General features: G+C 43.0%; 1 protein-coding gene across 1 annotated transcript; it reads right to left on the bottom strand.

Annotated features, from left to right (window-relative positions):
* Positions 1 to 4,770: 4,770 nt before the first annotated feature.
* On the bottom strand, positions 4,771 to 23,693 carry LOC311138181 (solute carrier family 2, facilitated glucose transporter member 1-like). The gene is made up of 10 exons (XM_084172850.1): positions 23,243 to 23,693; positions 16,513 to 16,608; positions 12,962 to 13,122; positions 12,574 to 12,814; positions 12,280 to 12,442; positions 11,856 to 12,043; positions 8,326 to 8,430; positions 8,126 to 8,227; positions 7,761 to 7,964; positions 4,771 to 6,893 (listed from the first exon to the last, which is right to left on the bottom strand). The coding sequence occupies exons 1-10, from the start codon at positions 23,258 to 23,260 to the stop codon at positions 6,693 to 6,695; spliced, it is 1,479 nt and encodes a 492-aa protein (XP_084028976.1). The 5' UTR covers positions 23,261 to 23,693; the 3' UTR covers positions 4,771 to 6,692.
* Positions 23,694 to 24,426: the final 733 nt, after the last annotated feature.

Here is a 24,426-nt window from a genome sequence, read left to right as displayed (position 1 = left end):
CCCTAAAATGTTTATATTTAAATCTACCAGTTGGTGCTGAAATGGAGACGAATATGCATATATTTAGATGGATTTCTTTCATTGATCCCTATATTCTGAACCCGTTCTCTCGATATACACTGCTCAAAAAAATAAAGGGAACACTTAAACAGCACAATGTAACTCCAAGTCAATCACACTTCTGTGAAATCAAACTGTCCACTTAGGAAGCAACACTGATTGACAATAAATGTCACATGCTGTTGTGCAAATGGAATAGACAACAGGTGGAAATTATAGGCAATTAGCAAGACACCCCCAATAAAGAAGTGGTTCTGCAGGTGGGTGGTGACCACAGACCACTTCTCAGTTCCTATGCTTCCTGGCTGATGTTTTGGTCACTTTTGAATGCTGGCGGTGCTTTCACTCTAGTGGTAGCATGAGACGGAGTCTACAACCCACACAAGTGGCTCAGGTAGTGCAGCTCATCCAGGATGGCACATCAATGCGAGCTGTGGCAAGAAGGTTTGCTGTGTCTGTCAGCGTAGTGTCCAGAGCATGGAGGCGCTACCAGGAGACAGGCCAGTACATCAGGAGACGTGGAGGAGGCCGTAGGAGGGCAACAACCCAGCAGCAGGACCGCTACCTCCGCCTTTGTGCAAGGAGGAGCAGGAGGAGCATTGCCAGAGCCCTGCAAAATGACCTCCAGCAGGCCACAAATGTGCATGTGTCTGCTCAAACGGTCAGAAACAGACTCCATGAGGGTGGTATGAGGGCCCGACGTCCACAGGTGGAGGTTGTGCTTATAGTCCAACACCATGCAGGACGTTTGGCATTTGCCAGAGAACACCAAGATTGGCAAATTCGCCACTGGCGCCCTGTGCTCTTCACAGATGAAAGCAGGTTCACACTGAGCACATGTGACAGACGTGACAGAGTCTGGAGACGCCGTGGAGAACGTTCTGCTGCCTGCAACATCCTCCAGCATGACCGGTTTGGTGGTGGGTCAGTCATGGTGTGGGGTGGCATTTCTTTGGGGGGCCGCACAGCCCTCCATGTGCTCGCCAGAGGTAGCCTGACTGCCATTAGGTACCGAGATGAGATCCTCAGACCCCTTGTGAGACCATATGCTGGTGTGGTTGGCCCTGGGTTCCTCCTAATGCAAGACAATGCTAGACCTCATGTGGCTGGAGTGTGTCAGCAGTTCCTGCAAGAGGAAGGCATTGATGCTATGGACTGGCCTGCCCGTTCCCCAGACCTGAATCCAATTGAGCACATCTGGGACATCATGTCTCGCTCCATCCACCAACGCCACGTTGCACCACAGACTGTCCAGGAGTTGGCGGATGCTTTAGTCCAGGTCTGGGAGGAGATCCCTCAGGAGACCATCCGCCACCTCATCAGGAGCATGCCCAGGCGTTGTAGGGAGGTCATACAGGCATGTGGAGGCCACACACACTACTGAGCCTCATTTTGACTTGTTTTAAGGACATTACATCAAAGTTGGATCAGCCTGTAGTGTGGTTTTCCACTTTAATTTTGAGGGTGACTCCAAATTCAGACCTCCATGGGTTGATACATTTGATTTCCATTGATAATTTTTGTGTGATTTTGTTGTCAGCACATTCAACTATGTAAAGAAAAAAGTATTTAATAAGATTATTTCATTCATTCAGATCTAGGATGTGTTATTTTAGTGTTGCCTTTATTTTTTTGAGCAGTGTATTATAATGAGTCTGTTGGCAAAATTCTAATTAAAGGTACACCATGTTTAAAGGGATGGCTTAAGATAAATGTACTGAAACCCCTATTGAATGAAAACTCCAGGAGAAAATCTGTTGGCCAGCAAGCGGGAGGGTTTTCAGTGGTTTAATTAAATGCATTCAGCGTGTGCAAGGGAACCACACCTGTAAAGCCCATAACGCACCTGCATAAGGTGAGTCTGAATACCAACTGCTGAGAAGTGCGTAGGAAAGGCGTGTGTAGGAAACCGGTACATTTCCTAAGTCTGAATCAGCCCCCTAGTGAATTACTCCCATAATACTGTAGGCTACACAGATACAAAGGGTGTATCATTGGTTGACCCTGTGTTAATGTAAATTGCTCCCAGCCACAAACACCATGCTGGAAAGTGCATGAGCGTGTAGCTACAAGAGAGAAACATGGCAGCTGGAATAGGCTTGCCTCCAATCTGCAAACGATCTACACAGTATCTTGGGAGACATGATGTGCAGTGCTACAGATATCCAAACACCCCATGAAAAATGTAAGCCCAAGGATAATCTTCACCATCCCAAACAACATGGAATATCTCAAGACGGGAGATAAGGGGGAAACATAATACTTCTGTAGGTGTTTCAGTGGCCCATGAAGCAAATTTGAGCCCTCTACTTTAGCCTTCAGCTGTGTTACCTAGAGAGATCTCATCTATTGATTAATAGCTAACTCCAGCTCATACTAATCTATCATCATCTCCACTACCTATGTGAGGTTATGTGGAGGATGACATTGACATAAGATGATAGTACGTGAGGTTATGTAGTGGACGAAAGATGATAAAGACATATGAAGAACCGAATATCAAAGGGGATATGCATTAATTGTATCTATAAATCAACCTTTACAGTACAATACACATTTTCTGAAAGTAAATAGGAATGACCCAATGTGGGACTGGGGTTGGGATGAATTTCATGTGGTAAAAACAAGGTATGAATAAAAAAGCCTAGCTGGAGCACTGAGAAGAGGAGGCCGTGCCAACAACAATTAGGCCTGCCTGAAAAAAAAAAAAAAAAAAAAAAGATGTAAAAAAGATGTAGCCCATGCCTGTTAATAGAGGTCAATTGATATTTTCCCTCTCTCTCTGTGAGCTGTACACCCCCCTTCTATCCACACACCAATCAATAACAGCAGGACACATAGGCCTATCGGCATCACATTTGCATTTAACGCCAAACGTGCCTTGAGCTAGTTAATCTTATACATGTTAGGAAACCCTTTAATGTGCTGTATGTAAGTGGGGGGGGGGAGCAGCCTCAGTGTTTGAGATGGGTGACAGGCGGCCATACCCTGGAGGATGGGTCTATCTCGGTGTGAGATGAGACCATATACACCGAATGTACAAAACACCTGCTCTTTCCATGACATAGACTGACCAGGTGAATCCAGGTGAAAGCTATGATCCTTTATTGATGTCACCTGTTAAATCCACTTCAATCAGTGTAGATGAAGGAGAAGAGACAGGTTAAATAATAATTTTTAAGCCTTGAGAGAATTGAGACGTGGATTGTGTATGTACCATTCAGAGGGTGAATGGGCAAGACAAAATATTTAAGTGCCTTTGAATGGGGTATGGTAGTAGGTGCCAGGCGCACTGGTTTGAGTGTGTCAAGAACTGCAATGCTGCTGGGTTTTTCCCACTCAACAGTTTCCTGTGTGTATGAATCAAGAATGGTCCACCACCCAAAGAACATCCAGCCAACTTGACACAACTGTGGGAAGCATTGGAGTCAACATGGGCCAGCATCCCTGTGGAACGCTTTTGACACCTTGTAGAGTGACACCAATGAATTGAGGCTGTTCTGAGGGCAAAAGGGGGTGCAACTCAATATTAGGAAAGTGTTTTGTACACTGTGTATGTATCAGATTAAAAGATGCACTGAACGTTTCATATCCAGCATTATGAATAAACCATGAGAGAGTGGTGAGACTCCATGGCCATAAAGTCCCAACCGTATGGTCAGTGTATTCACCGGTTAGATAGGGGTCATTCAGAGTATACTGTCTTGTGTGGTCCCCATGTGTGAGGGGAAAGTGCACCCCTATTTTTTCTATGTCTGAATCTCTTTTAGAGAGAGAGTAATAGAGAGAGGGAGACAGAGAGAAATAGATAAAGAGGCAGAGAGAGAGAGAGAGAGAGAGAGAGAGTGTTTGGGGGGAGAGAGTTTGGGTTCAGTGTCCTGGGATCAGGCTGTCTCTGACTTCGTGATCTTCAAAGCTTCCTTTGATGCAGGGGGAATCACATCATCTGTCCACTTACCCAGACATACACACTCACTGATGCACATTCACGCTCACACACACATGCATACGCACACACAGACACACACACACACACGTCTACTCTTTAATAGAAAGAGACACTTTTGTTTCCCTGGCAACAACATGGTGGCATTCATAAATCAATAAGGAATCCTCTCCTACTAAGCTTATAAAAAATATTATCCAAGGGGGTGGGTCTAATTCTGGATGCTGATTGGTTAAAACTGCATTCCAGTCAGTGTCTATTCCACAAGTTACCACCGGCTAAATCTATGATATTGAAATGCCTGACTGCTTAATCCACTGTCTCATCAGCTCAGCAAGGCAAATCAATTATTAGAAAAGTAGAAGGTGTTTAGAGCATCTGCAGTCATTGATTACAATCTGAAATCAATTCTTGTGAAAATAAATAACCCAGCTAATTGACATTTTCCTGTATGCTTGTTTTGTTTTATTGATTCAAACATCCAACCACACAACTTACAAAAGAAAATAGAAGCGTCAGGACATTGACACCATAGCGCACTGTTTTACAGTAGATCGTTCTGTTAGAGGTTCATTTTCACATGCGCTTTTACAAAAATTAAATGCATTCTGTAAAATAAAATGTGGAGAAAATAAAAACAACACTAATAAATTAGGCATCTAATAAATAGTATATATCCTTCAATGGTTAATGTACAAAGCTGAAGTAAGATTGTGTTAATAGTTATCTCATACAATATTTATTCAGACAGGAAATCAGACCAAATAAAGGCAGGTGTGTTTATTATACAAAAATAGATGCACAACTACTGATACTAGTCATATTCCTCTATAAGTAGTAACTAACATAAAATATTTTATACATATGGGTCCTTTACTATCTATTGTATTTACATTATAAGTCTTGTGGCCTCTTTAGAAAATTATTCTGTACAGTGATGGATTTCTACAACTGTTTGATGCATATATCCTGTGTTTATAAATGTGTTTATAAAATGCCCAAATATAATTGTCAAACTATACACACAAAGTACATTTGATTTCAGTCCGTAAGTGCATATTTTGCTCTCCATCACAAGGTTGGAGTTCAATCAGGCATATCTAAAGGATGGCCAAGTCTTGGTGCCTACATTGATCCTGCCATTAGCTTTTCAGTCTCTTATCAGTAACATAAGGTTCCATATTTTGTAAAATGTTTTGAGCTATGCTCCAATTACTATTACGGAAGATTTTCAGTGACAAAACAACCAATATTGTGGATGATAAAGTGCTGCTAAAAAGAAAACGTTTTATTAAAGAATGGAAAACTTCTTATAGTGGCACAGCAGTCACAGACAGGAACATTACATCAAGAGATGCTGTCAGCTGAATCAGCTAACTATACAGGATTGTCAGCTATGCGTCACAAAACTAAATTGGACAAGAAAGCAGCCCCTACAGTGCTGAACTATGCCAAAGGCATTGTGGAGTTACAATAACGAAAATCACCCTAAAAGAAAGTCACCACTTTTCAAGGAACATGGAGCATTAGTTGGGAGTTTGACCCCGAAGGGTCTAAAAGCACTTTCAGGATGAAGCAGACCTTGGTACGGTTGGAAGCCACATTAAATGTGGTTACTGTTTGAAAGGAAGCCTCCTGTTCTGTCAAAGGCACAAGATCAGAGAACAACTTACATTCTTGTGAACTGCTAGAAGGCTCTACTGGGAGTGTATTCTTTGCATGTTTTGGAGCAGGCATTTAAACTCGAAGTTGTGAGGGACTTCAGTTAAGTTTTAGTGGGGGGGGTTGTAACTCAGATTTGGGTATATTTTACACCCATATTAGCCTGCAGTGAAACAGGCTGATGTCACTTTTCAAATGAGTATAGTTTGCTATATGAAAAAGAAGATGAGTTCAAACTAACAACACCAGTGTCAGAGTAGAAATGTCTCAAATAGTCCCATGATATCATAGTGTAAAATTCATGCTCATGGGTATTGCTTCGGAATGAAATATAAAATGTACGCATACAGTAACTTACAACAGCTGGCTTTTTTTTGTAACAGTGTCTTTACACTATGACATAAACATAATAAAAACTACTCTTTATGATTTTATTAATTTTTTCCATAAGAAATACATTTGTCAAAAATAATAAAAATCCGGACAGAGATTAAAAGAGTTGCTAAAAACATATTTACATGGCATGCAATGCCTTGAGGGTCTTCAATGAGAAGAATTGAGACCTGCATAAGAAATGTAAGCATAGATATCTAAACCGACAAAATGAGAAAGATAACAGACAAAGTAAGAAAAATTAAGTAAAAGTAACATAGGATATTTACTGTTTTTCTGATATAAAATGTGAAGTTAATTGAAAAGACCACCATCTTCTAACTATCTACCATTCCAACCCACCCCCTTACACCCAGGTTCCTGCCTCCACCAAGTTTGTGTTGTGATGAGAAGAGAAGGAGCGCTTCAGACGTTGAGACAGGGGATTGTGCGAGGGGTGAGGGGCATCTGTTCTCTGTTTGGCGAAGATGCCTGAAATGTGATGGCAGCCAGTATGTCAGTTTAGTAGTCAGTTTGCACACAGTCAGTGAGTGAGCCCCTCTGGTCCCTTCAGGTTGGGGTGGTGAAGGGGGGTTCATAGCCAGGCCTCATCAGGGGGTGTGGGACGAGAGCAGAGGGGAGGGACAGGTGCTCAGAGCTGAGAGTCAGCCCCCAGGCTGTTGAGCTCCTCCGGCGAGTGCTTCTCTCCCCCAGTGCCAGCCGACTGGCGGAACCCAGCCGAGATCTCGTCAAACGTCCGGCCCTTGGTCTCAGGCACCTTGAAGTAGGTGAAGACGAAGAAGCTGAGCAGCAGTATGGTGAAGATGACGAAGACATAAGGGCCACACAACTCCTGTAGGGTGAGACGGAGAAGAGAAGGTTAATTTAGCAGTGGGCTCCAAACAAACACGTCTTCAAACTAACAGTTCACATATATCAAGATTCTGGTTGCAAAGGGTGGGTATATTACTGGAAACGTTCTAAGTTTACCAGTAAACTACTCACATTTTGGTATCTTTCAAGGATTTTATGTAATCTATCACAAGACATCTAGCGGCCCTTTTGGGTACTTCAGATTTTTAAAAGGTGTCTGTCATTATCTCTGGCCCTTGGTGCGGCCTTATCACAGGTCAAATATATGAAATAATTAAATAAGATGATTTAAAAATAAAAAATTGAATGACAAAGCCGTAAAACATGATCCTAAATTATCTTCAACTTAGTGAATAACATTGGTGTTTAATATGAGGGTTTCAGCAAACATCCTTTATTAATTTTTAATACACTTCTATTTATTTTACTATGTCAACATCTATTTGTTGTCAGTGTTTTGGCATCTAACTGGTGGCAGTTGTGAACACTTCCAATAATTGGAAGAGTTGCAGAGTTAATGGAAAATAATGCCATTGTTGATTAGATGCTTTTTTCAGTAATTAGGCTATTTTCTCTTGAACCATAGGGTCTATGTCCTAGACACTCATGGACACAAATATGAAAAATTCATACTATATATGAATACATTTTTAAACATTTATTAAAGTATAAATTACCACATTTATAATAGATTGCCATCAATTTTCTGTTAATTACCAAAATTACTGAAGATTACGGTAACTTTCGTAAAATACGGGTAGCTTTGCAACCCTAATCAAGATGAGTATGTCTACAACATCTACCATGTTGAGCATCAGTGACTAACAAGGCTGTGCTCAGTGCTTACCTCTACATACTGGAAGGCCATGCCCACTATGAAGTTGGCGGTCCAGTTAGAAAAGCCAGCCACAGCGAAGGCCGAGGGCCGGGGTCCTTGGGAGAACAGCTCAGCCACGATGAACCAGGGGATGGGACCCGGGCCGATCTCAAAGAATGCCACGAAGGCAAAGATGGCCACGATGCTCACGTAGGACATCCACGGCAGCTGGTCCTGATGGAGGACAAACAGACAGCAGGGGGTTAAACTACTGGTATTCATTCAACATATTATATTTACAAGGACATGTATCAATAAACCAAGTGTTTTTCCTCATTCATTCCTTATGAGAGCTGCTAGCATTTTGTGAAGTGTGCTGTAGTTAGTCTACGTACCAGCAGAGCCAGAGCGACGGTCATCAGAACAGCAGCGCCTGCCATTCCCATCAGCCCCAGCAAGTGGAGAGACCTGCGTCCGGCACGCTCCACCACAAACAGCTGAGGAGAGGGGTGAGGGTTGAGTTACTGTCCAACCACTAATGTGGTGCATGATGTGCACCATAAACGACACATACACATCTGCCACAGTTACTCACCGACACCACAGTGAAGGCTGTGTTGACCACGCCGGCACCAATTGTAGCATAAACAGGCTGAGCAACTCCGGCCTTCTCAAAGATACGGGTAGAGTAGTAGAAAACCTGCAGGACACCAACAGCACAGTTTAGAGTTTCAAAATAGGTAGTATACTGTATGTCAGGGATCATCAACTAGATTCAGCCACGGGCCGTTTTTTTCTTGAGCGATGGTTGGTGGGCCGGAACATAATTACAAATAATTTGTAGACTGCAAATTGACCGCAAGAAGCCCAAACAGATATAATATTTGAATAAAACATAATCACTTCAAACCAGTTGTATCCGATCAAGTGTCTCTCTATTACAGTCGGAAGTTTACATACACCTTAGCCAAATACATTTAAACTCAGTTTTTCACAATTCCTGACATTTAATCCTAGTAAAAAATTCCCTGTCTTAGGTCAGTTAGGATCACCACTTTATTTTAAGAATGTGAAATGTCAGAATAATAGTAGAGAGAATTATTTATTTAAGCTTTAATTTATTTCATCACATTCCCAGTGGGTCAGAAGTTTACATAAACTCAATTAGTATTTGGTAGCATTTAAATTGTTTAACTTGGGTCAAACGTGTCGGGTAGCCTTCCACAAGCTTCCCACAATAAGTTGGGTGAATTTTGGCCCATTCATCCTGACAGAGCTGGTGTAACTGAGTCAGGTTTGTAGGCCTCCTTGCTCGCACACGCCTTTTCAGTTCTGCCCACACATTTTCTATAGGATTGAGGTCAGGGCTTTGTGATGGCCACTCCAATACCTTGACTTTGTTGTCCTTAAGCCATTTTGCCACAACTTTGGAAGTATGCTTGGGGTCATTGTCCATTTGGAAGACCCATTTGCGACAAAGCTTTAAATTCCTGACTGATGTCTTGAGATGTTGCTTCAATATATCCACATAATTTTCCTTCCTTATGATGCCATATATTTTGTGAAGTGCACCAGTCCCTCCTGCAGCAAAGCACCCCGACAGCATGATGCTGCCACCCCTGTGCTTCACGGTTGGGATGGTGTTCTTCGGCTTGCAAGCATCCCCCTTTTTCCTCTAAACATAACGATGGTCATTATGGCCAAACAGTTATATTTTTGTTTCATCTACCAGAGGACATTTCTCCAAAAAGTACGATCTTTGTCCCCATGTGCAGTTGCAAACCGTAGTCTGGCTTTTTTATGGCAGTTTTGGAGCAGTGGCTTCTTCCTTGCTGAGCGGCCTTTCAGGTTATGTCGATATAGGACTCGTTTTACTGTGGATATAGATACTTTTGTACCGGTTTCCTCCAGCATATTCACAAGGTCCTTTGCTGTTGTTCTGGGATTGATTTGCACTTTTCACACCAAAGTATGTTCATCTCTAGGAGACAGAATGCGTCTCCTTCCTGAGCGGTATGACGGCTGCGTGGTCCCATGGTGTTTATACTTGTGTACTATTGTTTGTACAGATGAACGTGGTACCTTCAGGCGTTTGGAAATTGCTCCCAAGGATGAACCAGACTTGTGGAGGTCTACAATTATTTTTTCTGAGGTCTTGGCTGATTCCTTTTGATTTTCCCATGATGTCAAGCAAAGAGGCACTGAGTTTGAAGGTAGGCCTTGAAATACATCCACAGGTACACCTCCAATTGACTCAAATGATGTCAATTAGCCTATCAGAAGCCATGACATCATTTTCTGGAATTTTCCAAGCTGTTTAAAGGCACAGTCAACTTAGTGTATGTAAACTTCTGACCCACTGGAATTGTGATACAGTGAATTATAAGTGAAATAATCTGTCTGTAAACAATTGTTGGAAAAATTACTTGTTGCCAAAACTATAGTCTGTTAACAATACATTTTTGGAGAGGTTGAAAAACGAGTTTTAATGACTCCAACCTAAGTGTATGTAAACATACGACTTCAACTGTATGTGTGGGAATACTTGGGAACAGACATTCCTGGTGTTTTTATAGTATTTTATGTTGAACAATAACAAATAAAAAATAAAAATACAAAACTTGGGGGGCCAAATAAAACCACCCGCAGGCCAAATTGGGGAACCCTGCTGTATGTGTTTGTGTCCAGTGCCTTGCAAAAGTATTCATCCCCCTTGGTGTTTTTCGTATTTTGTTGCATTACAAACTGTAATTTAAATGGATTTTTATTTGGATTTCAGTATATATACACCTGTTCTGAAAGGCCCCAGAGTCTGCAACAACACTAAGCAAGGGGCACCACCAAGCAAGCGGCACCATGAAGACCAAGGAGCTCTCCAAACAGGTCAGGGACAAAGTTGTGGAGAAGTACAGATCAGGGTTTGGTTATAAAAAAATATCTGAATCTTTGAACATCCCACCATTATATCCATTATTAAAAAATTGAAAGAATATGGCACCACAACAAACCTGCCAAGAGAGGGCCGCCCACCAAAATTCACGGACCAGGCAAAAGGGCATTAATCAGAGAGGCAACAAAGAGACCAAAGATAACCCTTAAGGAGCTGCAAAGCTCCACAGCGGATTTTGGAGTGTCTATCCATAGGACCACTTTAAGCCGTACACTCCACAGAGCTGGTCTTTATGGAAGAGTGGCCAGAAGAAAATCCATTGTTTAAAGAAAGAAATAAGCAAACACGTTTGATGTTCGCCAAAAGGCATGTGGGAGACTCCCCAAACACATGGAAGAAGGTACTCTGGTCAGATTAGACTAAAATTGAGCTTTTTGGCCATCAAGGAAAACGCTATGTCTGGTGCAAACCCAACACCTCTCATCACCCCGAGAACACCATCCCCACAGTGAAGCATGGTGGTGGCAGCATCATGCTGTGGGGATGTTTTTCATTGGCAGGGACTGGGAAACTGGTCAGAATTGAAGGAATGATGGATGGCGCTAAATACGGGGCAATTCTTGAGGGAAACCTGTTTCAGTCTTCCAGAGATTTGAGACTGGGACGGAGGTTCACCTTCCAGCAGGACAATGACCCTAAGCATACTGCTAAAGCAACACTCGAGTGGTTTAAGGGGAAACATTTAAATGTCTTGGAATGGCCTAGTCAAAGCCCAGACCTCAATCCAATTGAGAATCTGTGGTATGACTTAAAGATTGCTGTACACCTGCAGAACCCATCCAACTTGAAGGAGCTGGAGCAGTTTTGCCTTGAAGAATGGGCAAAAATCCCAGTGGCTAGATGTGCCAAGCTTATAGAGACATACCCCAAGAGACTTGCAACTGTAATTGCTGCAAAAGGTGGCTCTACAAAGTATTGACATTGGGGGGGTGAATAGTTATGCACACTCAAGTTTTCTTATTTCTCTTTTGTTTCACCCCAAAAAATATTTTGTGTCTTGAAAGTGCTAGGCATGTTGTGTAGATCAAATGATACAAACCCCCAAAAAATCAATTTTAATTCCAGGTTGTAAGGCAACAAAATAGGAAAAATGCCAAGCGGGGTGAATACTTTCGCAAGCCACTGTATATGGAGTGTGTGTTTGGGGTGGGAAGTGTGTATGAGAGGTGACTCACAGCGTTGATGCCAGACAGCTGCTGGGAGAGCTGAAGCATGATAGCGATGAAGATGGGCTGACGGTAGAGTGGCGAGCGGAACAGCTCCAGGATGGTCACCTTCTTCTCCCTCATCATCTGCCTGGCCTCCTCCTTCATCTCCTGCATGTCTGCACTCACGTCTGTGGTCCCACGCAGCTTCTTCAGGACTGACAGAGACAGAGAGAGAACAGGAGGTTACATTACAGTCTGCTAGGGTTGGGTCACTCGATACCAGGTCAATTCAGACAATTCGAGGAATGAATTGAAATTAAACTACTTTATTGAAACATGGCCCTTATTTTAGATCATTTTCAACTCATTCAAACTGACAGAACTGAAATTGGCTGAACTGATGACATTAAGTGTATGAATGTGTGTTTATGTGTAAATGTACTCTACTCACCAGTCTTGGCCTTGTTCTCCTCGTTACGGTTGATGAGGAGGAAGCGGGGGCTCTCGGGGCAGAAGGGCAGCAGTGCACACTGCACCAGGGCTGGGATGAATGTGAAGCCCAGCAGGAAGGGCCAATGAGATTCGTTCCCCATTAAGGCCTCCATGCCAAACACCTGAACCACAACACATAGTTAGACCAACATCAGATTATCATGTAGCACAGCTCTCAAAGAGATCCCTTTGGAAAAGCATACATATGATCCATTATTCTCCATATGATATCCCTGTGCCCACTGGCACTGACCTGTGCCATCAGGATGCCTATGACGATGCCCAGCTGGTGGAGGGTGCCCAGGGCTCCTCGGAGGGCGGTGGGGGCCACCTCACCCACGTACATGGGCACAAAGCCAGTGGAGAGGCCGGAGTAGAGGCCCACCACGAAGCGCCCGATGATCAGCATCTCCCACGAGTCACCCATCTTAGAGAAGCCCATGAGAGCTGCGGAGACAAACGCCAGCACGTTGGCCATGAGCATGGAGTTCCTCCTGTAGACACAGAAATAGTCATGTCAATTACAGTCCAATTATTGCACAGACATTTACATACCATACATATACAGTACATAGGCCTTTCATGTAATATTATCTCACATAACACAGTTGTAAATAAACATTGTGAAGTGTCGTATTTACCTGCCAAAGCGGTTGACAAACAGGCCCACGGAGAAGGAGCCGAAGATGCCGCCAACAGAGAAGATGGCGACGGAGATGGACCACAGGGTGGTGAGGGAGGTCTTGGTGATGGGCTCATTGTAGCGGTCGACCCATGTTTTGTTGAGGAACATCTCAATAACCTAGCAGAGCAGGAGAGAAAACAACACCAGCTCACAACACTGCCATTGACAGAAATCACAGTCAAATGTACCATAGACATACAGTAATGTATGTGAATGGTTCATTTACCTTTTTACTTGAAGAGACAGTAAAAAAAAGTGTTTCCTTGTCCTCATTGCCATTGGCCAGGTGGCTGCTGTTTTGGTGTATGGCCAGTAGATGGAGGTAGAGGATTGGATTTCAGGTTTTCCAGCAACGAGGATGTTTGTGGGAGAGCGTGGTGTCGGGTTTCAGCCCCTTCCCCCACAGTGACTCAGTGTTGACAAACATACACATGTCTGATCAGCTTGTGATGGAAGTTAAGTAGGACAGGCTGGGAGGAATGTTCCCTCCCCCATGTCTTTGCCGTGGCACTCTGACAACTGTCTTATGTCTAGGACTCCCTCTACCTCTATCTAGCACCTCTAGTACTCGGCACTGAGCCTTGCCCCCTCCCCCAAATATCAATGCTGGCTCCTGTCATGTGCTTTGCTGATAGATTATACAATATACTCTTTACCAATACTTACATAATGCTGCACGATTGATATAGAACTGTTAATGTATTTTATAGGTCAGGTTGGGTATGCTGTTCAAGATATGGCATAGGGTATAAATTATACAGACCCAGAACAGTCTCCTTATTATTCAGCAAGAAGGTTATGACAAATCTAATATAGCCCAGCCTAGCCAGCCCAACACTGTCAATATAGTTCCATAAAATAAACATTCTTACAGATAAAGAATGGCAAGGCTACCCTTTATTTCATATCCTTGATTTCTCTGAATAGGCAGGTGTCTGACTCAAGACCTAGCAAGCACCTGGCCACAATGAAAAACACTGTCAATTCATGACCGGTGGCCCTGTCCTGATTAAAGTGTTACTGTCTCTGTGGACTCCTGGCTGGGCAGTGTGGAGGCAGTCAGGTCCGTCTGTCTGTGCATCAAGGTGCCCAATTTGGAGCCGGTAGGCAGGGTGGAGGAGCAGACCAAGGCCATTGAGAGACACCTAATCTAATCAGTGCTACACTCTTTAGAGCGGAGGGCCTGCATCACACCACCAGCTTCACTCCATCCCTTATCATAGAGAAAGAGGGAGAGAGAGACGGAGATTGGGGGAATTGGGCTGGGGGTCATTTAGGGTCTCCATATACACTGAGTGTACAAAACATTAGGAACACCTACTCTTTCCACGACATAGACTGACCAGGTGAAAGCTTTGATCCCTTATTCAATCAGTGTAGATGAAGTGGAGGAGACAGGTTAAAGAAGGATTTTTAAGCCTTATGAGAATTGAGACATAGATTGTGTATGTGTGCCATTTAGAAGGTGAATGGGCAAGACAAAATATTTAAGTGCCTTTGAACGGGGTATGGTAGTAGGTGCCAGGCGCACTGGGATTTTCACACTCAACAGTTTCCCGTGTGCACCAAGAATGGTCCACCACCCAAAGGACATCCAGCCAACTTGACACAACTGTGGGAAGCAGTGGAGTCAACGCCTTCGACACCTTGTAGAGTCCATGCCCCAACAAATTGAGTCTATTCTGAGGGCAAAAGGGGGTGCAACTCAATATTAGGACGGTGTTCCTTATGTTTTATACACTCAGTAATTAGTCATGCTGTTATCACATTTACCATGGATCTCAAATCAAATCAAATGAAAGTTTATTGGTCACGTGCACAGGATACAGGTTGTAAACGGTACAGTGAAATGATCTGGATGTGTCTCTATGTTCAGCAATACTACCGTTTCTGTGAACACTTCCCTGCACTCTGTATGTTGCTTCTAAACAGCTGTGGCATTGTGTGGTATTACTGAGCATGTGTCAGTGTGCTTATGTGTGTGTATACGTAACTGGGACCTCAGCTGAGACTGGGGAGGGGAGGGCAGGTTTACACTGGCCCAGTGTCTGAATGACAGCAAACCTCTACATATCCACCTCCTTCTCACCACCGTCCCCCTTGACCACTCTTACAGGGGGGGCACCCCACCTCTACAGCTCAGCTAGGCTTATACTGAGAACTAGATCATCTGGTCCTACAATCACATTTTAATTATTCACTGTTGATGCGTTTAACCAATCAGAATGTCTACCGGTCTGTAATAAACAGGTATCAAATTATTATTTTCTATCCTATTGTGTACAGATGTAGGATCTTAATTTGATCACTCTTTTGTTGCTGAGAATTTTCCTGAACAGCAGGAAATGCAAACTTTTAGTGTATTTGAGTTTTAAAAAGGCTTCTAAAGATTGTCTTTGTCACTTTGAAATGTCAGACTTGATTTACCCTAACAAAAAATCCCACAAATACTAGTGCAACACAGGCTGCCTAAGTATGGTCCCCAATCAGAGACAACGAGCTACAGCTGCCTCTGATTGGGAACCACCCTGGCCAACATAGATCTAAACGATCTAGAACGAAAACATAGAAAAACTAAACATAGAAAAATCCACACCCTGGCTCAACCTTTAAGAGTCCCCAGAGCCAGGGCGTGACAGCAGGATTATTTTTCTGCTGTAGCAAACTGGCTCAAATTAAGATCCGACATCTGTAGCCTACTATTCTATTCACAAAACAGTGCTGGCTCCTAAACATCAATTGCAGCGCTTGATAGGTATGACATACTGACAGACAAATGAGTGTGTGTAATGGAGCAACAAGTGGCCTCCTGAGAGAGGAACATCAGGACTGGAGACAGCTGGGACTGTAGATCACACAGAGACCCTCATATATCAAAAGTAATGGAGAGGGCAGGTGTCCCATGTATTCAGGCAACAATGCACCTGGAACTATGAGCCGAGCTGCCACATGGCTTGTTCAGACAAAGAGCAATACTGTGCGGATTAGCCCTTTCACCTAAACCGAAAGATTGTTATGGACCACAAGACCTAATATCCCCAGGATATTGTGAGCTTTCAGTAAACAAAACCATTCTATAGATTTAGCACCTACAGTACAAAACTGTTCAGGGGATACACTTTCATGTGAAAAGTGAAGGAGTAGGGTCAAAGAAACACATTTTGTCTAAGTCAATGGAAAGGAGCTTCATTTAATTTGTGGAGACACGTCTCACTGAGAGCTCCTAAATGATGTTCCCTTTAGCAAAGTGAGTAGCACTCTCCTAGCTGTCTCCTCACCTACAATCTAAGCCCTTTCGGGGCATGAAAACAGTCCTTTACACATCACAGAGGCCCTTTAATGGAGAGTGCCTTGGACGAGATACTTAAGATATTATTAGCCCCCTTCTTTTCACGTGTTGCAGGGAACATCTTGACTGGCCAAGGCAGGCACAGGGACAGTCCCGTCTGGGAAAAGGTGTTGGGGAGGATGCGAACACGGGATAAATATAGACAAGACAAGACTCACCTTCTGAGGGGCGTTGATGACACCCGTGTTGTAACCGAACTGCAGCGAGCCAATCACTGCTGCTCCCACCGTCAGCATCAACTGGAAGGTCACTTGCTGCATAGAGACAGGAGAGAAAGTCCGTTAGAAATCACCACTCTCCAAATCTCTGTACTGCATCAAAGCATGAAAAGAGCAGCTTGGAGGTACTTGGAGTTGACAGACTTATTGTTTTATGATAACAAATCTGTAGGCTAAACTATCCAGTTGTTGTCATTCCATATAGCTTAGACCTAGGCTAGATAGGCCTTTAGGCATATTTTGAGTGAGAACCTCCTTGGCACAGTTAGGGTTGCAAAATTCCGGGAACTTTCAATACATTTCCTGGTTTTCTGGAAATCCTGGCTGGAGGATTACGGATTTTCTGCTTATTCCCTCCTGATTCCGCTAATCCTCCAACTGGGATTTCAGGAAACCCAGGGAATTTATTGAAAGTTCCTGGAATTTTGCAACCCTAGGCACTGTACTGTAAGGGTTAATCAATTTAGTTTTACAATATCCATTGACTTTATCCTGTTGTACTAGCTTGTCAAGTAATTTCACTATCAACACCTGACGACGGCATACAAAACATCTTGATTGTCCCATCATGACTCATGTCATTTGTATGGACCTCCTGTGTTGTTGATTGACTGCACACAAATCTAAGGAATTTGGGCCTGGTAATGATTAGTTCCTAAATACTTTTCTTCCTCCTCCAAAATGTCAAAAAACTTGCAGAACTTGAGCTGCAGTTTCTGTAGAATGGGGTAGTATCCTTATTTGCACAATAGGTGGTTGTACTGCCCCAAATGTGTGTGATAGTGACACAACTTGCAAGAAGGCAACCTAGCCTCAGGCCAAGCACAGAGGAGGGGGAGTTCATCCTAAAACTGTCCACTTCAGGTGGTTGATTGTAGGCCTAAATATTGTGCATTAGGACCATGTGTCCACACCCAACCCTCTCAGGGGAGGGGAGATCTAGCCTCAGTCAATGTCTGTGTTCCTGTTATTTCTAAAATCATTTGATTGGCTTAATCCCAGTGGAGCCCCAAGGAAGGCAGATATTTTCCTCATGCCATCAAGTTAACACACAATCCTTTTTAGGCGAGCCATTATGCAACTTTCACATTTCATCGCAACGGCAGTGTGTCTGTGCCATATTGTCAGTATTATAGGCATATTGGGATTTCGTTCTTTTGTTGGTTACAATCGTGTGGAGAAGAGGTATGTGGGCCACTGGTATTGGAAGTTTTCCACTGTTTAGGAGTTGTCTGTATCTGTGGTGATGTTTTGATAGTGACATGGCTTTTCTGACATGAGAATTAGCCTTAATGCTTTACACCAGTTGCTATGCTATGAGATCCTCTTTATTACTCATGTTGTGACTACATTGGGATTCTAAACTAAAAGCCAGTGTAGTTATGACAAGGTCCTAAATGTCTGTAAAATGTGTGAGAAAGTGAACCATCCCTAAATTGATTTCTGCAAGGGAAAATATACAGTAGGCTATGACACATTGCCACAAAAAGCCCTCAACTACATGAATGATAGCCTATATGTGCTTCCTATTCATGGGTTAAACTAGGCCCCCCAAGAGGACTATCTACATGTTAATCCTTTAGCAGACACTCTTATGCAGAGCAACTTACAGTGAGTGAATACATTTTCATACATTTTTTCATACTGGTCCCTCGTGGGAATCAAACCCACAACACTGGCGTTGCAAGCGCCATGCTCTACCAACTGAGCTACACAGGACTATCTGACATGGGACTATCTGACAGGGGGAAATAGTTTATTTAAGGATCCTCTTTTTTTTAAAGGCTGCTTTAAAGGGCACTAATGAACTAGGCCTACCTCCCCTAAAATATATGTTGAGAACAAGTGCTCAAGGCTATTCTAAACAACAGGGTAGGCATTCCATTTTTGTGAATTATGAGATTCTTGAAGAGGGTGGGAGCTACAAAGTGGGCTGAGTGTTTGGAAACACTCACTACAGCATGCTCAGTATAGCTCAGTAATAGAGACCAAAAAAGGGCAGGTCTGAAAGTGAGGTGGGGTAAGCGCAGATCTGAAACAGTAGCAGCTTAACCAATAAAGTTTCACACAAGCGACGAGTCGCTGGGGTTCAACGAGTCCATGGCTGGGTTGTTATAAGCAGCCCTAGCACAGGATGTAAACACACACCATCAGGGTAGATCTTGTGTTCTATGATATGCTATCAGAAAACATTCCAGTGTATTCTTTCTGAAAGGGGATGGTCACGTATCATTCACCTTGGAAACGATGAAGTCACGCCCTCCAGCTCTGAGATGGTTATCACAGCCTTAAAGACACTGGCCCTTTAAACAAACACCATTGTTATTAAACAGTTGGTGCCACCAGCCATGTTTACATTCCCCCCAAAGATAAACTTCCATGCAAATCAATCTCCTCCTTCTCAGGAGTGAGTCTGTGAATTTTAGCCCAGTCACAGTGAGTGGGCTGTAGTACTGGTGATGGTTGCTTTAGGCCTAGTTAGCGGAAAAGGGATTATTTCTCACTTTTTAAGTTAGTACTAACACAAAAGATAAATGTCTCAAATGTAGCCTACAATTTGATTCACATCTACCTCGGATCAATAGAAATGTAATATTCTGATGTAAAATGGAACAAAAAAACAACAATAATCTTTCTCCAAATAAGGCTTTTGCATGATTATAGTGGATTTTTACATTTCAGACCTGCCTCATCTAGCCTAATGCATCAACAGTAAAATCTCTTCACATTGATGTATGAGAGAGTCTGGGCTTGAGCAAACATCTAAAGTGATCATAAGGCCTGTCCCTTGAGCAACAGTTTACTCAACACAGTCCATGGGTTATATTGGAGGTAGTTAGGTCAATTAAAATCGACTTTATGTGATCAACAAGCAGTCCAACAAGGAAACACTGTATACTGTGCTGACGAATGACAATGGTGAATGGGGTTGGGCCAGAGTTGTATAACAGAGGTATGTGGAATTGTGAGAGTCAATTCCAATTAGGCACAATGTAAGACAGAACCTTTGTTCACATCATATCAGCACTTTGTCTGGTGACCAAAGCCTTAAAACTGACCTCACAGGTTTTGGGAGGATGTCTAGTGAAACAGAATTACTTCCTGCTGTGAAATGTTTACAGCCACATCTTCCCTATAAGTGACACCGACAGTATAATGCATTAGTCATCCAGTTCCAGTGAATTGTATAACCTTTCTCCGTAATCTAGAAGTGTCAGTGGTCCCTCTCTTCAAACACCTCAGCCTCTGCTAAAACTACTGCTGGGACACACTGTATCATATTGATAAGCAAAGCCATACTACAGTGACAGTCTGTGAGTGACTACAGTACATACAGATATAATGTGAATCACCCTCAGGTACTGTAAGGTTAGGGGCCTTCTCTAAACCAAACCTCTGAGGTTTACAGTAGGCCTAGTTCTGTTCAGAAAGCAGAAGCCATGGCTGGCTGTGCCACAGCTCCCAGTTCCCCACACCCTCAACTCGTCTCTGGCTCTCAGTGATGGCTACGCCGCCAGCCTCACGTCCCTGCAAACGTCACCTCCTCGACAGCCTCGGGTTTCACAGGGGAACCTAATATCACTCCCTCATCCTCCTCCCTAACCTGCCTCACAGCACAGGGCCCCTCCTGTGTATCCTGACTGCCTCCTTTAGTCATTCATTGAGTGAACAGGAACAAGTCTGTGGTCCATAACATGGTCTAAAACATAGAGGTCAATGGATCGATTAGGTGGTAGGCATGCAGTTGAAAATTAGGCGGCTGGCAAAAACTGGCACATTTACAGTAATGTGGATTAATTGCACTGTCCCTGTAAAACTAAATGTAATAAAATAAAGACTGTCTGATACAAACAAAATGTTTCCATACGTGTGTATTTCTGATCCATCTAATTTCCCACTGATATCTGGTGCAAGTGTTTGTTCAAACCTGACACAATCTCAGATACAGTACAGCTCTAAGGAGAACAAGCAAATGTGCCTGTACAGTACACTACAGCTTTACAGATTTAACCAAACTCTCCTTCACATGAATAGCGATTAACAGAGGTCAGTACAGTGTGTACAATGCCTTCCACTTTTTTGAGGAAATGAATTAGGCCCTGTTTGTGCCTGTTTCAATTACAGCATTCCCAGATCTCTTAATCCCATCTTTTATAGAAAAAGTCATTAGGCCTCATTAGAACACACTGACACTTATAATGAAAGGGCATACTGACGGGGCAGTCATGCAGAGGGAAATAAAGTGAGTGGAGGAAGCCAGTAGATTGAGCGGAATTAAGTCTTTAGAAGGAAGGAACTGAATGCCGACTTTGGGTTTAATCAAAAACCAGAACTGTCCGCTCAGTCAAAAATCTAATTGCTTCTTAGAGTTATTCCACTCACCACAGACCGGGTCAACTGTATGCTTGCCACAATTACCTGGTATCTTACCCAAGAAAAAAATAGGCTTCCGCTGAACTAAAACAAAGCATAACTTGTGCCCAAACTGCCTATGAATTCAGTCATGTTTTGATCGGAAGGCTTTGTGTCGGAGGGAAAAAGCCGTATTAGATTAATGCTTGTTATCCAGTCTATAAATGGAACAAAGAGGCTAGACAGTATTTTGTTTTGGAGAGGTTGGGAGAAGTTAAAAACCCACTGGGTGAGCAGTCAAGCAGGGGAGGTGTCTATCTGAACAGGTGTATCAAAGTGAGGCTTAGAGGGCAATGTCTCAGCAATGGTCCCGTGTGGTTCAGTTGGTAGAGTATGGCGCTTGCAATGCCAGGGTTGTGGGTTCAATTCCCACGGGGGACCAGTATGAAAATGTACACACTCACTACTGTAAGTCACTCTGGATGAGAATAAAAAGTCAAATTAGGGCTGGCACAATTACTGTGTAGCCGACGTTTATGGATGAAGACTGTCATGAAAATAAAATAACTGTTTAAAGAAAACTGACAGGACGGCCGGGCATTTGTACGGTTGAGTCCGTTTCTGCGATACCATGGACTCTTAACGATGTAATGAAACTTTGTTGCCCCTTGCTAAAACAAGCAAGGTGTTGTAGCAAACGATGAATAGAATGGGCTTGGAACCTCTAACCCTGGCAATTTGACTGGTAAACTCCTGGTTACACTCGCAATGGCCACCAGTCCACTCATTATGCCATCATTGATTTGAATGAGGATGCCTGCTCTTCTATTCAAATAATTTTCTATGGCAGCGCATGCAGTCAGGAGCGGAGGAAATTTGAAAATGTGCTATTCAAATGGTTATTACGAAGACCGCGGTCATTTGGCTGGCCAAACACAGTCATCCAAAATTCATTGAACTTCACAGCCCTATGTACAATGCAATACAATGATTTCCCTGGAAAGCTCTAGACTGTCAATGAGGGCATTTATCCTCGTGCCAAAAAGTCGCCTGCTTTACCTTGCAGACATATGAACCAGAATATCATTGATGTGAGCTCAGAGGTGAGTATGGACAAATGCTTATTACAATGTTATGCACACATGATTGAACCATGGCTGGGGACAGCTCATTGGCATTTTGGCTGTTGATTTTTAGCCACACCTTGTGTCACCAACCCCTGGTTCTACCCACACGCTGACTGCCCCCTCCCTGCCCAGCTGTGCTGCACACACCCAGGGATCATAAACACAAGCAAGTATGCAATGCCCAACCACGAGATGCTGATTATAAACAAGTAGACATGCTCAGTGCGGTATTATCCTGGCCGCAAGCTCAAAGCTCAAGCTGCCTGACTAAAGCAAAACACTAGCTAATGGGAATGGCTGGGAAGGGGTCGCTTTAATTGTGTTCCAGTTGAGCGCCAGGAAATCACAAGGCTCTGCCTAACCAAAAAAGGGGTTACAGACAAATAACAATAAACATGTTTACCATGTCAACCACAAGTAAACTCTAAGCAAGGGCTGGGAGAAGTGACTTTAAAGTTGTCAGGGGGTAGCTAACCACACTGCATCAGCAGTCAGTGGTAAGTCAGCCATATCAGAGACCAGATGAGTCATGTCTCACTCTCTTCCTTTTACTACTGTTAAACAACAATAAGCAGATGTTACATCAAATGCAAAGTGCAAAGAACAAAAATGAAGTGAAGACCTCATATGCTGTGATAAAACAGATAATCTCAATCTATACATTAATGTGCTGCCTTCCTGTGAGTAATGACATCATGCTCTTCATTTAGTTTAGTTTAATTCACTACTTTATAAATTGATTAGTACACCAGATACAGTCATTATGCCAATCAGTGCCCATGAACGTAGTAGGCCTACCCCACGATCTGACATAATGCTCGCGCTCCTTCTGCATTTCCCCAGCAGCCGCATATCCGACTGCGTCCAAAGATGATGGTGAGCAGCACAGCAAACACGTTTTAAGTTTCAATTGAATTAAACAATTAAATGGTGGGCTAGCCAGTGTAACTTCTTGAAAAAAAAAACTTACTATTCTGAACCCATTGACATTAACACAGCTAGGCAGCTTGAGAGTCTCAAGCTAACCTAACCAGTTTTCCATTTAACTGGGAAGCTAGCTAGCTACCATTTCTCTCTTTCTCTCAGAGAGACACAGACACACATACACACACACAAACACACAGTTTTGTAAATTGGTTTCTAAGAACACTGCTAACTAGTCGTTAGCCTCACTCATACAATTAGCCTACCTTGCCGCCTGAATCCATTGCCGCTGTGTGGCTTGTCGATATTATCGCTGGCAATCTTGAAATGTCAAGTTTGGGTAACTTCCGCGGGTATTTTTTTTGTCTCAGACGACGTGTCTCATTTTTAAGATGACAATGATACAAAATGTCATAATCTATATTATCTTCTTATTTGTTCTTCTTCTTTATTTTCAGCGTAATTCTTTGTTTCCAAATTGTCCTCAGTTCATCGTGTTTATTCCCCCAGTGTAATTTCTGTAATGAGCTCAAAACTTCAGATTCATAATGCCTCAAAGTTTTCTTGGATTGTTGAAGTATTTCGTTCTTCGAGTACAGACTGTCTGCACTTTGGGGAAATAAACCGGTGAATATATTTCCTCCAGCCCGACTAGAGTGATTGGCTGACGCAAGAGTTTAGTTCGGCCCATGGAGGTGTGTGAGCCTCAATGTGTGTGAGGAGGAGGCCAGTTTCTATCCCTGAGCTTCTATTGGTTTAAACTTGCACCCCTATGACGACGTTCCGACATATATCTCCGAAAAGTGTTACTTCGTTTTGTTGAATAACTAGATAGGGTAGTTCTGTGTTAAGGCCATCGTCCTTAATGTATTTAATTGAAATTATACATTTTATGGGGTTATTACAATTTGGTGGAGGCATGAGCCAAGTATTATATTGTAATAACATGGTTATATATATATATAGCCTACTGGTCAGACGCTTGCAGCAAGGGGGCGCAAATTTACCGACCATTGCTGATAGTTTGAGGTCATGGCAGGAAATGACACTGACAGTACTGACACGCACCACCTTTTCATCTCACTTGCAACCCCCAAGTAGGCTATAAGTAGGCTATAACGTGACCTTGCCTACTAAGGGTAGCATTTCTATACTTCATAGGTCTACTTGCTCGCAGTACTTTATCCCAACAATACTAAAAGAGAACATGTAGTAGCCCAGGCCTACTAGTAATACATTTGAATGATCCATGACAACACTAATTTTTAGGCACACACAAAAAAACATCCAGTTAGTTGTCCTTTGTTTCTCAGCATCCCACTGTATCCATGCGTGTTCAGTCCTTCATAAACAATGTTTTAAACATCCCATATCTGTTATCTTTGACCAAAGCTGGTGATGTGACATGGGTGCCCTCCATTCAAAACCATAAATTGTGATGGAGATGTTT

Source organism: Coregonus lavaretus, assembly GCF_964263955.1.
Source record: "Coregonus lavaretus genome assembly, chromosome: 12".
NCBI classification, from domain to species: Eukaryota; Metazoa; Chordata; class Actinopteri; order Salmoniformes; family Salmonidae; genus Coregonus; species Coregonus lavaretus.
This window is presented reverse-complemented; position numbering and strand designations above follow the sequence as displayed.

Bases quoted from the DNA above. Each gene is read 5' to 3' on its own strand.
- LOC311138181 (XM_084172850.1), bottom strand. The intron at 12,044-12,279 runs GTGAGTAGAGTA...TGTCTCTGTCAG, and splicing joins GGAGAACAAGGCCAAGACTG to TCCTGAAGAAGCTGCGTGGG. The intron at 8,431-11,855 runs GTGAGTCACCTC...GGTGTCCTGCAG, and splicing joins AGCTGTCTGGCATCAACGCT to GTTTTCTACTACTCTACCCG.